This window comes from Morchella sextelata (genome assembly GCF_020137385.1).
Source record: "Morchella sextelata strain SCLS chromosome Unknown scls_5, whole genome shotgun sequence".
In the NCBI taxonomy this organism is placed as follows: domain Eukaryota; kingdom Fungi; phylum Ascomycota; class Pezizomycetes; order Pezizales; family Morchellaceae; genus Morchella; species Morchella sextelata.
The window spans coordinates 1,183,761-1,200,303 of NW_025408620.1; the positions used below are offsets into that span (position 1 = coordinate 1,183,761).

At 45.9% G+C, this 16,543-nt stretch overlaps 5 protein-coding genes across 5 annotated transcripts; 1 reads left to right on the plus strand and 4 right to left on the minus strand.

The window, feature by feature from the left end:
* Window positions 1-3,115: 3,115 nt before the first annotated feature.
* Window positions 3,116-3,754, minus strand: H6S33_010841 (uncharacterized protein; the record flags this gene model as incomplete). The annotated part of the gene is made up of 4 exons (XM_044842205.1): window positions 3,116-3,141; window positions 3,204-3,276; window positions 3,353-3,557; window positions 3,621-3,754. 4 exons carry the CDS (start codon window positions 3,752-3,754, stop codon window positions 3,116-3,118), a joined length of 438 nt encoding a protein of 145 aa, XP_044696771.1.
* Window positions 3,755-4,903: 1,149 nt separating this feature from the next.
* Window positions 4,904-5,482, minus strand: H6S33_010842 (uncharacterized protein; the record flags this gene model as incomplete). The annotated part of the gene is made up of 3 exons (XM_044842206.1): window positions 4,904-4,966; window positions 5,027-5,380; window positions 5,438-5,482. 3 exons carry the CDS (start codon window positions 5,480-5,482, stop codon window positions 4,904-4,906), a joined length of 462 nt encoding a protein of 153 aa, XP_044696772.1.
* A 3,612-nt stretch (window positions 5,483-9,094) lies between these two features.
* On the minus strand, window positions 9,095-10,746 carry H6S33_010843 (uncharacterized protein; the record flags this gene model as incomplete). The annotated part of the gene is made up of 8 exons (XM_044842207.1): window positions 9,095-9,142; window positions 9,207-9,876; window positions 9,930-10,114; window positions 10,176-10,261; window positions 10,324-10,392; window positions 10,447-10,496; window positions 10,555-10,637; window positions 10,732-10,746. The coding sequence occupies 8 exons, from the start codon at window positions 10,744-10,746 to the stop codon at window positions 9,095-9,097; spliced, it is 1,206 nt and encodes a 401-aa protein (XP_044696773.1).
* A 2,916-nt stretch (window positions 10,747-13,662) lies between these two features.
* H6S33_010844 (uncharacterized protein) lies at window positions 13,663-14,277 on the plus strand (the record flags this gene model as incomplete). Its single annotated transcript, XM_044842208.1, has 2 exons — window positions 13,663-13,824; window positions 13,876-14,277. The coding sequence occupies 2 exons, from the start codon at window positions 13,663-13,665 to the stop codon at window positions 14,275-14,277; spliced, it is 564 nt and encodes a 187-aa protein (XP_044696774.1).
* Window positions 14,278-15,624: 1,347 nt separating this feature from the next.
* H6S33_010845 (uncharacterized protein) lies at window positions 15,625-16,313 on the minus strand (the record flags this gene model as incomplete). The annotated part of the gene is made up of 2 exons (XM_044842209.1): window positions 15,625-16,023; window positions 16,074-16,313. The coding sequence occupies 2 exons, from the start codon at window positions 16,311-16,313 to the stop codon at window positions 15,625-15,627; spliced, it is 639 nt and encodes a 212-aa protein (XP_044696775.1).
* Window positions 16,314-16,543: the final 230 nt, after the last annotated feature.

Sequence of the window (16,543 nt, forward strand, 5' to 3'; positions counted from 1 at the left end):
CCCGAGAATGTCTCGACGCGAGTGACAGCTCATGAATAGAAACACTTCCTCTGTTCCCCCGCACAGCCATGTCACCTGACCGATCTTACAAGTCCACCAAGCAAGCCTGCAACAGGCGGAGACCGGTCACAGCCCTATTACAAAAAGCGACTCAGCCAAGAGACCGCAGCAGGCAGAGACCGGTCACAGCCCTATTACACAAGCGACTCAGCCAAAACACCGCAGTCACGCACGCACGAACGTCCGACGGCGCATAAACAGCTCGTGAATTGCGGGTCTCTTTTTCGGTACAAGTCCTTTTTCCACCCAACGCAATACCAACGCCAACATCGTGCTCCCATCTTGTCACGATTGTCCTTGGCGGACACTAATATTGTGTAGCTGGGCTGTTCTGACATGATGGGTTGCAGGATTGTATCTTTCTTCTGGTAAGTCTTCTCTTATATTTTATACAAATAGCTAATAAAAACCTTGGACAGATCGCGTGTTCAGTAATAATTTCGATTTTAAATTTGGGTAAAAATGTAAGTTACATCGAATCTTTCCTGTTCTCTCTCATCAAACCAAAAATACATCTCAAATTTCTCCATTCATGTATACTTTTATTTTACAGCTTGCTAACTAACATCTACATAGATACTCCAAGCCCACTACAGCCAGAACAATGAGTGATTTCTAAGTGGGCTTGCTCTTGTCTTGTCCTCTTTCTTTTTTGCGTAGGCTCGCTCATAAAAGAAAAAGGGACAAGATAAGAGTAGGTGGTTTTAAGTAATCTCTCAAACCTGTGCTGCACTTTCTGCAGGTACGCCCCCCCCCATTCTTTTATCACCTACCATTCGATCAATATATTTTACTAACTTCTATCTGACACAGACATCACCTTCTAAACTCTACATCCTGCCCCATCGTGCAGCTGCTAAAGGCGCGCATGTCGAGAGGAGAAGAAGTGTGTAGGCAGCTGTCCCATTTCTTGTCATGACGTACTCGTTTCTTGTCATCGACACGCTTGTACCTGGAGCCCCAGTATGAAACATGCGATCACAAGAAGCGAGTAGGTAGTTTGGACAGTGCGTGGTCTGTTCTTGTATGTTTTTGCTTCGGGTGACGTTAATCGTCCGGGAAGCACATTCGTACAAGACATGATCAGGCAGTTGTCAGATAGTGGGTAAATAGTTGGGTCAATGCGTGGTCAGATCTTCTATTATGGATATGTATGAGTAGGGATATCTACTTTGCTTTCATTCAGAATACAACATCTGATCAGACCGGTGGCGTGAAGTGGGTCAATGCGTGGTCTACTCTTGTTCTTCGAATTCCAGTTCCTCCTCTTTGGCCTCTCTGGAATTGTCGACGAACAAGATATGATTAGGCAGCTGGCTTACATCGGTCTCTAGAAGTGGGTGAATGCGTGGTCTGTTCTTGTATGCTGCATCAAAGTACCAAGCGCTCCGTGGCTTGCTTGGAACTAGGGTTTGGCATACAAGATATGATTAGGCAGCTCCTTATACTTACGCACATATATTATTCGTGGTATGGAGTGGGCCTGCTTGCTTAATGTACATTCTTTCACCCGAAGTATTTAAATACATTGGCATGTTTGAATATACAAGAAGCGAGCAGGCAGTTGCTTCACACCTGAGTAGACGGTTGGGTCAAGGCGTGGTCTGTTCTTGTCTGCAAGAGGCTGTTTACTAGCGGTTGTTCTAACCACTCGAACAGCGTTTGCAGAGAAGACATGATTAAGCAGTTGGCTGGGATTGGCGAATTGGGTTGAGTCAAGGCGTGGTCAATTCTTGTCAAGAGTTACTGAAGGGTGCGTACTTAGTATCGCGAACAGTGTCACTTGACAAGATATGATCAGGCAGTTGGCTCATACCGTCTTGTATGATGTGGTTAAGGCGTGGTCAGTTCTTGTCGTACATGTGGCTTTCTGGGTGATCTCGGATCTGTAGGTATTGACAAGACCTGATTAGGCTGTTGGCTCACTTATGGACTAGATAATGGCCGATGGGATCAGGGCGTGATCAGTTCTTGTCGAACATCCAGCTATCAGTATTGACTCTGTGTTGACTCTTATCTGTAGGTATTGACAAGACCTGATTAGGCTGTTGGCTCATATATGGACTAGATAATGGCCGATCAGATCAGGGCGTGGTCATATCTTGTCAAACATCCACCGATCGGTGTTGACTCTCTGTTGACTCTTATCTGTAAGTTTGACAAGATATGATTAGGCTCTTGACGAAGGGTTTATTCAGCAGAGACCTAGGGGGACGTCCCTACTTCATATTCAGTCAGGTTTGGGAAGGAACGGGGGTCAATGTGGCTTCAAGGAAATAGCAACGAATTTACGTATTTTGTGTCAGTAAAGAGTTGTGGGAACTGGTTGTTTATGTTTGGTAATGATTTCAAGGAAAGGCGAAGAGATAAATGAAGGAAATACCAACAAAGTGTTATCGGATCGTGATGAATCAGAAGGATATCCCGTGTATCATTGGTAGGTCAAAGAAGACAAGGAGAAGATACCGTAGCAAAATCTAACTAAGAAACAGGACAAGACAAAGCACAGTAAGAGAGCAAGACAGGGCCATGAACCCTTTTTACAGGCTGACCCGCATGTTAGCAGGCAACAATTATTTATTTGAATACAGCCATGTTCCAATCTTCGTGTGCGGTCAGGGAAAAACATCAATGATAGCGACCTCTTCTACATAAGCACTTTATTCGTGAATAAGGAAAAGAAAGGACCATTCCTAGCTTCGAGGTTATCATTGAATAAACAACTGAGATCATCGATTACTTTACAACTAGATAATCAAACTACCGAATACTACAGGTAAGTTGCCTATATCAGTACTACTAACCACCAGACCTACGAAGAAATCAAGAGTCAATCTCTCGATAAACCTACTATTCCAGTGATACAAACTCAAAACTCAAAAATAAGACGTAAAGAGCAAGACTTAAGAAAAAGACGAGCTCCGAATCATGTTTACTTCATGACACAGAATTAAGCGGCGATATCAATACCACTCAGACAGCATTCCTACCCTGCCAAATACAGGACACTTCTCCAGCGCTTATAGCAAGCCAAAGACCTCTTCCTATCCACATTCTACTTTCCCTCGCCCATGGACCTCTCTATACCGATATTAGAACTCATCATCATTCACAGTACGAAGGTTATTAAAGCTTAAACTCACCACGCGCAAAAGCACAACCGTTAATCCAGAGCCTAAAAACGAAACCCATAACACCGCCGGCGCGGCCCCAAACCTAGATAAACGGCATCAGTCTCCGCACTCACTTACCCACTACCACTTAATTCACCGCCCTGAGGAAAAGAACTTACGAGCCTGAAAGCCCCCTTCATAACACTCCAAACCCTCCAAAGACGCCCAACTGGCCCAACAATGACTGGCAAAGTAACAGGGATCTCCGTAAGCCTGGCCGGCAAAGCAACTCGAACCTCCGGCTCAAGGTGAATATCAACGGGAATCAAACACTCATGCCAATCGCGAAGCCCAACAGTCGCCATATACTCCTGCTCGACGCTTCTGACGAAGTCAATCCTCGGCATTCTTGGTCTGTGTTCGTGTTCAGCAAGGCGCTGGGCGTACATGGCACGGCGGGAGGCGGCCCGGTGAAGGTGAATTTGCGCCGGGAGGCGCGGGCGGTCAGGCGTGACGGGAGGAGAGACATCGCGGCGGAGGCGGGGTGGGGTTGCATGTGGGGCGGGGATGGGGGATGACATTGTGCGTGATGATCGATGGATTGGTTGGAGAGTGAAGGATGAGGTTATGAGTAGTTGAGGCGAGGGCGAAAAGAGAGGGTCAGCCTCTTGGGACGCTGGGAGTGCTTGGCGGCGCATCAATGTGCCATGGGGACTTAGGGTGAGGGCGGGAGGTATCACAGGGGGTATTGTAGTTGTATTGACTTCGGGGGGCTTTATCGTGCTGGCGAGGAAGTGCATATGTTCGATATGGAGAGATTACGTAATTTTAACTCCAAAATGTGGAGCATGGTTACGTAGGCTCTTTGGAGGCTTCATAATCGCTCCTTGGATCTTCAGGGAAGCTCTGGTCCTTGTGTCATTCGTATTGGTTCTAAAAAGCCGTAACCACAGCGAGAAGTAGCTCCCAATCTCAAGCAGGGATGAACCGTTTGTTGACAGCCCGCGTGAATCGTTCGTGTGGAGGGGAAAGTAAACATTTGCTATGGAGTGCGACGAGGTTCTTTTTGGTACGTCTTATAGATTTCATCAGATTGTGTCAACTTCACCCTGCGCGTTGTGCTAACTGGGATTGAATAGTATAAACGAGTGATTTCTCATGTTCGAGGAAAAGTTCGTGGCGCAGGCTTGTGCCTCAACTTTTTAGGTGCGCTAGTCGCCTTTATTCATGGGTTTGTTCTCCTCACACTCCACCACAAACAACATTGTACGTCTTGGTAATTTGGGCTCCAGTATTGGTAATTCACCACATTGTTCATAGTTCGGTCAGGCCCTTCTCACAGGGAACTCTGCTAACACAAATCTTGATAGCTCCGGTGCCAGGATAAACTCGAATCCGACCTCCGGCATCTTGAAGCGCCGAATACTTCCGCTCGGTTTTGGTTGAGCACCTGCTCATCTTTCCCTACCTTTACTTCCAGGGCATAGACAGCGCCGGACCCGGCTACATTGGGAACGGCCTAATACCTCCGTTGAAGAGGTATCACAATTTTAAAAGAAAAGATGGAGGTCCAGAAAAGCATCGAATTAATTTCAACTTATATTACAGATATCAACAACTAAGAAGTCCAATCAAATCATCATATAGGTAATCTCGCGTTATAGCGGGAAGCAGGTTCTGGAGGTGCTCCAGCCGCACAGGTCTGGGATAGCAGGAAGCGAAGATGCAACCTATGGACGAGCATTTTCACGAGCTTTAGATTCTTTCAGCGCGCGGACGGCACTCCAGGTTTTCTATGTTCCATGGTTAGCGATATTCAAGGTCTCTGAAGTGTCGATTGATACTTGACTTACACCAACTTGTGGAACTCTATTATGGATCCTCCACCTTGGCTGAGGGCTCTCATCGATCTCTACATTTGGATCCACCTCCGGCTCTTTATCCTCTTCACGTGTTTTTAGAGCAAGTATCGCGGTTGGATCCCGCATATAGTGCGCCCTCAGCTCCAAGACGTGCGGGTGGGAGCCTTCTGGTTGCCATTTACGCTCCTCACCCCCATCTCGGTCATCGAGCAAATAAGAGCTTGTGCCCATCGATAGATGCCCGAAACCACAGGCAAGGTCTTCAGTTTCTGTTATCTCGCGGCTGAACCGAGCAAGTATCTCTGCAACAAGGAATGTGGGCCGAAGTCGTTGCAAACCTTCCGCCTGGAAATACAGAGTTAGCAGTCTTTTCATGCCGCAGGAGATAGATACGGTACATACGATTGTGTTTGGCTTTGTGCGAAGGGCGGTAGTGCTCATACTCATTTGTTTGTGATGTATTTGCTATATATCTGTGGGCCCCGGAGGTATGTCTAGGCGAGTTTTTATGTCTCCTAGGTAGTAAAAGAGATCATAGAGCTACTTCATATCGTGCCTTCATTAAGCGGAATAGAATTCAACGCTGCTACAGGATTCGGGAGTCTTCCAATTGTAGCACAGCTTGGGGGGAGGTCGATTGCTTATAGTATGGAGTTTGTGTACGAAACCCAAAGTGCGAGAAGGTGGTGGATGGTGTTATTGATACAGGGATTCTATTAAATCAACACCTTTCGGACGAGAAACGACGATCTAGAATATTAGACGGTGAGTAGACGGCACGTGTGTGAAGCCTTTTTCTTTAGTTAGGCCTGAGCAAACACAAAACCATGTAGGATTGGGCTTTAGCAAGCCTTCTATAAAATGGTATGCCCACCATCCAGATGACATGTTCTTGGCTGTTAATCAAGTAAGAAAAGAATCTTTTTTTCGTCCTAAGTGGCTAAAACTGTGCCTTTCAGAGAAACTTTTTCTCCAACCATACCCCAGGGGTGAGAGACAAAGGTCTCTACATTCCATCCGCGGCGGAAATGGTTCTTCGTCTCGGCGTTATTCTAAATGTATACATGTATGTCTATTGGCGAGAGGCAAATCCTTCGGTAGATTAGACGCAAACTCGCTGGGACGCGTAATAACCACACCACCGGCGGTGGTGCCGCCGACCCAGGCTGCTGTTTTCGACAGATCTGAGTTCCACGATGTCAGAGAACCTTTTTTCGCACATTCAAAGCGCATGTTTGACATGAGCCTGAATGTCAATTTTTGTAAACGTTGTTTGGTACCGTTGCAGAATAATAAGTAATAACCCTAACCCATGAGTACCGTGCGGAAGTAAGCTACATGTGTCGGTCGGTGATGGAGCCCGAATTAGTCGTGATTTTGAGTTTCTTTCACTTATTTCAAGGGTAGAGTACATGAATTATGAGATTACTTGCAGCTAATTACCTTTTACCCAGCGTGTCGGGATTTATTGTAGAGTCGCTGACAGCGGTAATAATTCTTTGGTCTGCCCAAAGTTGAAGGTTTGACTCATTATATTGCTGCAGTTAAAAGCGCTGAACCTCCCAATGGCCTATCGGCGTTGGGGTGCGGTTCCCGAGGTAGTTTAACCGGGTACCCCCGGCTCGGCTCACTTCCTGGGTAGGAGGGTTATGTCAGATGTAAAGGCTGATAAACTTATCTTGGGTCACTAGGTTTTGTTTTTGTACTCTCTAAAGCTTGGGGGTTGGAATTGATCGGTGTTTTATTTCTTGTATATACTTTGCACTAGTAGTGGCCCATATGGAGACCGCGAGTTGTATTTTAAATTATATATGGGTATCAGTCACGTGTTCAATGATTGTGGAAGGCCTTCCATGGGGGGGGCCTTCGGCCAGCATTACTCTGCCGGCCCATTCTTTCCCCTCCGATTGAGGGTTAATATTGCTGCGTATTCTATTCTTGAAGGAATAAACGATTCTGACATTGATTTTGGAATTGAATAGAGCTGTGGAGTTCACTCAGTACTTAGTCTCTTTCTTCAATTGTAATCGCAGACTAGCGTGATAATAGGAGATACTTACTAGACTCCCTTATAGCAAGATTTTTCTCTAAAGCCAAGCCAATACCCCAAGAAAATCGAGAGTGTCTGAGTATCAATTTGTATCCACCTCGCCAGGCAAGATTCGTCCGGAAAACCTCGTTATCTTATCTACCACTTTATCTTATCCACCACTTTATCTTATCCACCACTTTATCTTATCCACCACTTTATCTTATCCACCACTTTATCTTATCCACCAATTCCTCTTATCTGCCATCTTATCCAGCCAAGTCGGCGAAACTGTCGGTGAAAACAAGTCTTGGCACCAAATCCAATTCTTTATATACGGCGTTTCCCCCCGCTCCCAATATTTCTCCTCAAGCTACACAACTGCACCGCATTCTCCCCCTGTCTCAAGCCAGGGGGGTCTGCAAACCATCGTCTGTCCCCTTGGGGCAGCGTGGCTAAGCCCTCTCTGGCACCCGCTTTGGCATAACGCCACAGGGGCCAGAGGGGGCTTAGTTGCGTTAGGTCACTTTCGTGGTCTCCCCCCTTTTCCCCCCATATGTTTTTGTTTCAGGCCTCTCTTGGTCCCTGGGCTTTTGCCTAGGGATCAGGAGGGGCCTGAGTTACGTTTGATTAACCCCCTCCTCTTTGTTTCAGGCCTCTCTTGGTCCTTGGGCTTCTACTCGAGGATCAGGAGGGGCCTGAGTTACGTTTGGTTAACCCCCTTCTCTTTGTTTCAGGCCTCTCTTGGTCCTTGGGCTTTTGCCTAGGGATCAGGAGGGGCCTGAGTTACGTTTGGTTAACCCCTTCCTCTTTGTTTCAGGCCTCTCTTGGTCCTTGGGCTTTTGCCTAGGGATCAGGAGGGGCCTGAGTTACGTTTGATTAACCCCCTCCTCTTTGTTTCAGGCCTCTCTTGGTCCTTGGGCTTCTACCCGAGGATCAGGAGGGGCCTGAGTTGCGTTAGGTCTGTCTCCTCTCTGCCCTCTCCATTCCGTCCTCCTAGTCAATTTTTGTGGACGGAGTTTGGGGGGTCTCACTCGGCTTCTGGGCGAGTTCGAGGGGTCGGGTGAGATATTTCCCGTTCCAAGCGCACAGCTACCGCCGACCTTTTGCTTCCTCCCGAGGTGGTGGTGAAGGAATCTTGCTTCGTTGCCAGATTTATTTTGTAGCTGGTCCTTTGTGGCGAGCAGGGAATTGGTCAATGATTGGTGTAACGTCTTGGCGCGAGTGAGCACATATGAGCCAAGACTACAGCGAGATCCGTGTTAAAAATGTTCTCTGAAATATGGTTTATCTTCTCACTGATGTTATATTTGTTAATGTTAGAATTCAGTGTTTCGTTTGATATGTGGGAAATGTGACACGGAACATATATTCGTCACAGTGAAAGGCGCGCTGATGAAGAGGGGCCCTCCCTCAGCTGGGATTGGTAAATCTATGACTGGGGAACATAAAGCACCTCGATTACTGCTAACTCTTGTCCTTTTATACTGGTGTTCTGTTCTCCCTTGATTCTTTCAGTTCCTGGCGCGTACAGTGTGCCCTCTTACTGCATCGGGGATGTCGGCTCTTGAAGTTCTAACATATTGGGTTTTGTTTATAACGTAATATGCGTGGGTGTCGAAAAGAACAAGGATAATATTCGGATTTCTCCCCGAGTACCCTGCCGTAGATTCCCTTCGTAGATCTAGACATGAACGTCCGTTTTTTATGACCAGAACTATCTATGGATCGGCTTAGCAAGTACTTCACGGCCTCATAGCAGCAAATCATCTACTGGCTTGACATTGAAATTCCCATAAATAGCCATAATAAACCATAGCTTTTTTTATACACTCACTTCACTCTTGCTCGGTCGTACATTTTCAGGCTCATCGAAATTCATTGTAAATCACCTGTTAGGAAAGTGGCGCCGGGCGTAACAGCGTTCCAAATTTCCCATGACGGCGATGAACTACTACAAACTGATGACGGAAGTGCAAAAAGAAGAAAAGCTCAAGACACTTCCAACTAATCCCTGCGCCCTGGAGCTTCTATATTCCTCTTCTTTCTCGTGTGACGAATGTTATATCAGGCTTGAACTATATACACCCTGGTTGTCAGTATACCTCCATACATCAATGATTAGAATGTGGAAAGACAAACCTTGTTCGAACGAGTATTAGATTTTTCCAGATAGCGAGAGGGTTGAATAGGGATAGCGTAAGGAGCATACAGCGCAGTAGCGATTCCATTCTCCGCGACCACTCGAAGCTGCTGGATATTCTTTTCTCTTCCAAATGTGGCCGGGTCAAAGAGGTCGAGGAAGAGCGGCTTCAACTCGGCCATGATACTTTCGGGACACTCGACACCGTCACCACGGTTAAATTCCTCCAGATTTTCGCAAAGTGCTTCCAGCCTAGGGACTAGGAAGCAGACTTTCATCAAAACCCAGATGATGTCCCGGCCGGTCATGCGCTTACGAGAATCGCACCATTTATCGCCACCAAGGATGATAATAGCAAACCGTTCCAATATTTTTAAAATATTATACGCCATCCAACGCTGGGTGGCAATGTGTTCCTTCATCCCAGGCTTCGAGCAGCGGTTCTCGTCGATCTGCAACTGGTTTGTTTTATCGCGGCGGTGTCTGAATGCCTCGCAAAGCACCATAAAGACGGCTATGCTCTCAACCATCCTAACGTGATATTCGGGGCCAAGCTCGTCGTCGGCGAGATTGGGAAGCGTTATTAAGAGAGTTTCGACGCGGCTCTCCAAGTCCTGGAGAATATAGACATCGTCCATACGGGGCCATGGGACGCGACCAGCGGGATATCTATGCGTATCAGCACATGTGTCATTACGTTTATGGCAACTATCCGTACTTACTTGAGTTTAGCTTTGGGGATGAGAGAGTAGACTTGACGGGTGCGAATGACCGGTAGGATGTGCATAGGCGGTAATGGTAGTAACCTCTGAGGGAATAGTTCTATCCCTGGCAAAGACGGTCGCATTTCGTCGGGTTTACAGATATCGTAGGAGATAATACACATTCTGGGCATGAGGGGAGGCATCTTTTAAATTCTACACCATGGTCAGTCCAGTGCAAGATGCCTCTGAGATGGAAACATTCACCGTCTTAATAGATCCCGGGGTAGGGGGTGGCGAGGAGACGGAAACGAAACAGCAAAGAAGTAGGATGAGGAAACTGTTCCATGCTTCTAATAGTGGATAGATATAAAAGTCGGCTTTGATTGAAATGGGCAAAAGTCTCGGCGACGACCACAATTCGCAATTGACAATTGTTGACGCAACAGCCGCATCTCAAGTGACGACCCGATTGACGGAGGCGCTTGAAAAAATATGAGAGACCAATTCTGACATTCTCGTGATAGATGATACGAACTTGTTTCGTTTACTTTAAGCCGGTAACTAGCAGAGCGAAGAATAAATCTCCTCTATGTGCATCAGCATTAAGGATGGCCTCCTATGCTGCAAGTATTCATTTCGTCACTTTCGCGCGATTGTTGAAGTAGGCCACGAAAAGACTCGATGGCCGGTATAGACAGACGATTTAGGGTAGCATAGAGAGCGAGTCTAGAATGAGTTATCTAAATTGTTAGTGGTGTGGGTTGATGGGGGATTGCAAATGACATAAATTTGACGGGGCCTTGAGATGAGATGTTGTTACCCTTGTGCTGGACATCTGCCTGACGACGTCTCTTACAACCAACACCATCGGCTAAGCTACAGAAAATCATACCTTCCACTAACACGCCAACTATACAAAGAAAACTCTACTTCTTGCTTCAGCCCAGTTCATGGTTTCTCCTCTTTTCCACTAAGGCAACGCCAAGAAATGCAGTTAGAGCAACATCGACGTCAGATGCCTACATCGCACGGTGGGATAAATTGAATACCGACTGCAGGTCAGAAAAAACCAAGAGAGATAGAGGCTCAGCTTCACCAGGTAAGACCCATACCGGTCGTGGCGATGTCCCCCCCCCCCCCGGGGGGCCGAGGACTCGTACCTCTTCCCACGCGGCTATATAGTGAGCGAAGGAGCTAATTTTCTATGTCTAGACAAAAGAGTGTTGTGCAACTACCGGACTAAGAATTAAAGAGGGCACTACTTAATCTCTTTGTGAGTAGGGTTTTAGCACTATGAAATTGGGAAGGGCAGGGGCCATCCTACGGTCATTTATTGAAAGATATGTGCGTAATTACATGGAAAAGCATTTTTTCTGAACATATCCTTTTTCCTTTGCTCCAGTGCCGAGTAAAATGTGACACTAACGTTGTCGGATATAGAAATGGCATGGGATTGAACGCAGTTTACCTAGGAGGTGCCATTTTCAACGGGAGTATGCAGGAAAGGAACGATTTCCCGTGAGAGCTCGGAATGGATGGGAAAAAGAAATATAAGAAGGTGGCGCCATGAATATGGATATTCTCCGGCCGTTGGACCTCTCACAGTCAACATCCTTTGAACGGTCATCCTACATTGCGGAGCAACACCGTCTGTCGGTATATATTAAATGTTCAACGAGACATCCCCGACCAACTGCGTACCCGGATTAACACCTATCTCTTTAATCTGGCACAGCAAAACCAACGGTCGGAAAGGGAGGGGAGAATGCCATTCGTATTGAAATTATTGAGTGAGAACCCAACAACTTTGTCAAATAATGAACATACAAATCTCTAATTAATCCTTTTATAGACTTCATCCTTCAGCTCCTCCGAGCACCTGCTTAAAGCCCTCCTCAAAATAATTCCAGTCCAGTTTGGAGGAATGAATTTATTTTTGATCAATGTATGACCAAGTCATATGAAGCATGAGTATATGTGTTCAGTGGTGTCAAGCGGGAGGGGGGCGGCAGAAAAATAATGACCTCTGTGTGTACGTCACAAAATATATGAGCTCTATATTCTATGTGGAAATCGTTGGAAGATATGATTCCAAGGCACTTGATTTGGGCAATCACCGCTTCCCCCGAGTCGCAGAGGATAACTGGGCAAAAATAGCCTACCGGTTTCCGCTCAAAATATGCTCATCGCTGGTTCAGGGAGCATCAAGCCGCGCCCTCACGACTCTATGGATGTGATTGAGGTGTGTTTGATGGTATTCCGCCTTCCGTAATATTGAAGGAGGTATAGGGACGCTAGCCGAATATTTGTCCGAGTGAGATTCTAAGATGCGGCTACTGACATCATAACTTACTTCATCCGTGCACTGGATTCTTGGCGGGTAATCAGAGGTGCAAGTATTTTCTTGATGAGGCTCAAGCAGCTTGGCGCATAAAATCGCGTCGGTAACCTTTTAGCATACAGCACACCTTCTTATGGTTCATATGACCCTGGCTACATAATGGAGGATGTTAAAGATTTTTGCGACAAGGTTAAAAGATTCACCTGCAAATTTTAAGTGTCAGGCCGAACGATCTCAACTACATAGACATGGTCGGGATCCGGGGGATGTGTGTTGGTAGCCGATATATTCAACGGCTACGAATGGTTTTCACAAAATCTGCATGAACATGTAAGCGTGGCGTAGTATTTTTAATCGGGAGAGGGGGAGAGAAATAGAGCAGTCTAATTGACGCTAGCAGCGGTTTATAATTTAAGAACGAAAGTGGCCGCTGCGGAAATGTTACGTAGTCTGGTATGAATCTATGTGTATGTAGTGTTAGGAGTGATATGTACCTCATTTAATTAAAAATGATATACGTATAATTGTGGAGTAATCAAGTAGGTATAAGTGACGCAAACAGAATAAAGATGGGTCACGGTGTCTCACTCGTTCCTAGTCTGCTTGAGCCTGTTTAGGCATAGCTTCTGGGCCTAGGATGAACGATATACTGTTGTTGTCACTATGAATCACCATTAATCACTATAGTGTCAATGGTAGATGATAGAAACAGCGAAGTAGTCCAATAGCAATATGGTATATAAGACTTCTACTCGCACTGGAGCCTATATCAAGCGGTCCAGAAAGTAGCTAACTCCTGTCAATGTTTCAAACAAATCCATCGGAAATACGTGATGTATGGGGGATTTCGTTTTCTTTAGCGAATGAGGATTATTCGTGGATGAGTAGTGATGATTGGTTGAGACGAAAATTTTGATTGGGTGTAGTTAAACGTTGAAGCGCAGGCAGCTAGGTGGATGACACGGAGTTAGGCAACATGACGACAAGTCGTTGATGGGTCAAGGACAAATCACACAGACCACTGTGTCCTGGTTGTTAGCTTCTGTCTTCGCGTATTTATTTTCGTTTCTTCCTCTCTTTCTTTTTCCTTTCTTTTCATCATCATCGACACAATCATTCGAGCTTTCTCCCGAGCCTGAGCCTTCATTGGTGGTCTCCTTGGGGTGAAATTTGTACTGGACTTCAGTTTCGTTACAACACGTTCTAGACTGCGCCAGCAACCAGGGAATGTGACTACATATGACCTTGCACCACTTCACATAAAATATATATATGGACACGACTCCCACCACATCCCCGTTCTATCTCTCCACCACCATTTATGAAGTCCACTCCCCACTTAAACCTTCAAACGGGACCATCTCTCTCCAAACTCCCGCCCCGACTCTAACATCACTCAAACGTCCCGGCATGTCAGAAGCTTGTATCGTTTGCTGGGTCGAGGACAAGGTCCCTGTGTCCAATCGTTCAACTATGGCAATAAGGGAGGCATACGAAAGGGCAAAATCAACTCTCGATCTCTGCAATGAACACCTTGGAGAATCCTCACTTCCGCCTCACTACACACCCGAGGTAATGTGACCTCATCTGTCCTCATGATGGCATCCCACTGATAATAAGCAGACTCAGGCACAGAAATTGGTCAACGTGACCTGCCACATAGCGAGAAAAGCGTCTCAGGCTGCTTACGAGAAGCTGATTAAGGATTACCCGCTCATCCAACAAGGGTCGGAGGTCGTTGTAGCCGGAATCCAACAGTTCGCGAACTTACCGGTGGTAAAGAACGGCACCAAACTTGTAGTCAAGAATGCGACCATGATTGCAAACAGTGAGATTGTTGTCGAGGGTTCTAAGCTGATCGTAGAGGACGTAGAAAAGCTGAAAGTGAGCGCACGACGCATGCTACATGCGGGGGCAAAAAGGGTTTGTGAAGCTACGGCTGAGGGAGCGATGGAGGATGTGAGATATTACCATGAAGCGGAGAATGGGGTGGACTCTGAGGATGAGGAGTGTGTCTTGATTTGATAGGTTTGGCCTTTGTTAGGGTGTGGAGGTGGTGTCGTCTTTCGAGAATTTCATTTTTCATGTTTGATTCTTTGTACTACATATACCATTTGTTAGCATAAGTTGAAGAGGATGTGGAAATTTATAAACAATACCGCTGTATCAAGAGTTCGATCTGTTGTTATTATACACGCTTGCACATGGAAGAGTTGAGGATGCCAATGGTAGCCTCCACATATACCCATAGACATAGATTTGATTCCATAATCAGTGGTGAAGATCAACGGACAAGATCACAATCAGATGAAATGGATTCGCAGACAGTAAAGGTGCGAGAATCGCCGGGGGTCTCGGATGCACGATGCTGATCTAATCATATCTTACCACTTGTATACTTCTGGTAGTAAAGATATAGCGCATAACTCGAGCCTAAGGCAACACTGGTCGATTTAGGGGATGAGTTACATGTATGGATACATGGACTTAGCTTCTATTATCATGTCCTAGCGTCACTATTATGTAAGTACATGTAGTGTGATACGAATATAAGCAGTCTTTTTTCATGGTCTCCATATGATAGGCATAGTGTAGAACACCCTGAGTTGACTTGCATGGGTAGCAGTACACAACGATGCTCCAACTACAGTCAACTGCAAAAGTCTTAATTTTCCATTTTCACCTTGCGTCAGCTTTTTCTAAAAAAATCAAATATTTACAAAAACTATATCATGCCCTTGAAGATTAGTTTAAGCCAAATCTTTCATATTTAGGAGGTAATTGAAATAGGAGGTGTCTATGAAAAGACTATATCACTTTAAACCACAAAACCTCACCCATTTGGCACGTCGCCAAAAAGAAAGTTGAAATATTTCGCACGGTCTTGGCATCCCATGGATAGAATAACGAAATTTAGCGGATTCTTTTAAAAAATAGTGCTGGGTAAGCCATCAAAAAAAGATCAAGACTTTTGCAGTTGACTAAAGTAGCCCATGAATATGAGAAAGGTAGAGAACGATCCCGTTTATGAATTTGTGGCATGTGGCTCTCATAATATTACAGGTGCTGGAGGTAGCCAGGTCGCTCGGCATCGTAGCATACTATTTCGCGTTTTTATATGGCTAAATTGACTGCTAACTCGGTTGTTTTCTAAATACCAAGTCATCACAATACCTACCACAAAAGGACCTTGAGCTCGACGCTCCTAAGCACAATATCATCTTGTGAGTCGTGTCTTCTATTAGAATGGTAGAATTGTAGGCGTCTATTCCCTCGTGCTTTTCATATCTGACCTAGGTATAGAAATTCATTGTTCCACATATACCCCCGGATGAGGTATTCATCCGCCTATTCAAATTGAACGGAGCATGTCTAGACAAACTCCCATGTCTCATCCTCTTCATCCGAGTCCTCCTCGTACATCTTCCCGTCCCGGCGTTCCCCCTCGTACCAGTTGTATCGCTCGACCGGCTTGGTCTTGTAGACGATTTGCTTTTTGGGACCTTGCGTGACGATCTTCTTCGCGGCTTCAAAGGTATCGGCGACTCCATCGAGGAAAACCATCGTTGTTTGTTTTACCAGGACCGCTTCGCGACGTACTATTTTTGTACTGGCCTTGACGGCGTTGCTTTCACTGGCGTTTTTGACGCTGCTGGCCACGAAGGTCGACGCCTCCATGACCAATGGAATATCCTGGGCGAGCTTAGCTCCAGCAACAGCTATATTTGAGCCAAGTTTGACCCCTTCCTTAACAGCCTTCACGATAGTATTCTGCGTCGCTGTTAATAGACTCGAAATTAAATTGAAAAGAAATGACATACATGGCTACCGCTAGCTACGATAGGAACAGGCTCCGGCCTGTGAAGCTTGCAAGGACCACCTAGATAGGTGGTCGCAGCTTGCTCAAGTTCCTCCGCCAAGGTGGCACATTCAAAAGCATCTTGGGCCCAGTAATCTCTATTGTAACGGTAGGTACAGCACGTAGTAGCTTTGAAGAACTCAGTCTCATGATGGCTGAGAAGATGGCGCGCGTGCACAGGATTAGAAACACAGGCAGTCATTGTGAACAGTAAAATTGTTTCTTTTTCGGCTCGAGATAACGTGTTGAAGGAAGGAATTTGTGGATGTGAAGGGATATGCTGTAAAAAATTCTTTTAACGTTTGTGGGATGAGATGATGGTCTAATCCGTACCTAGAAAGCAAGTAAAGCCACCTTTTTATGCATAGAAAGAGTGTCCTATGTTACCCGCCGATACCCACACCTCACCCACAAACTTCAGCGGCCAGTAAC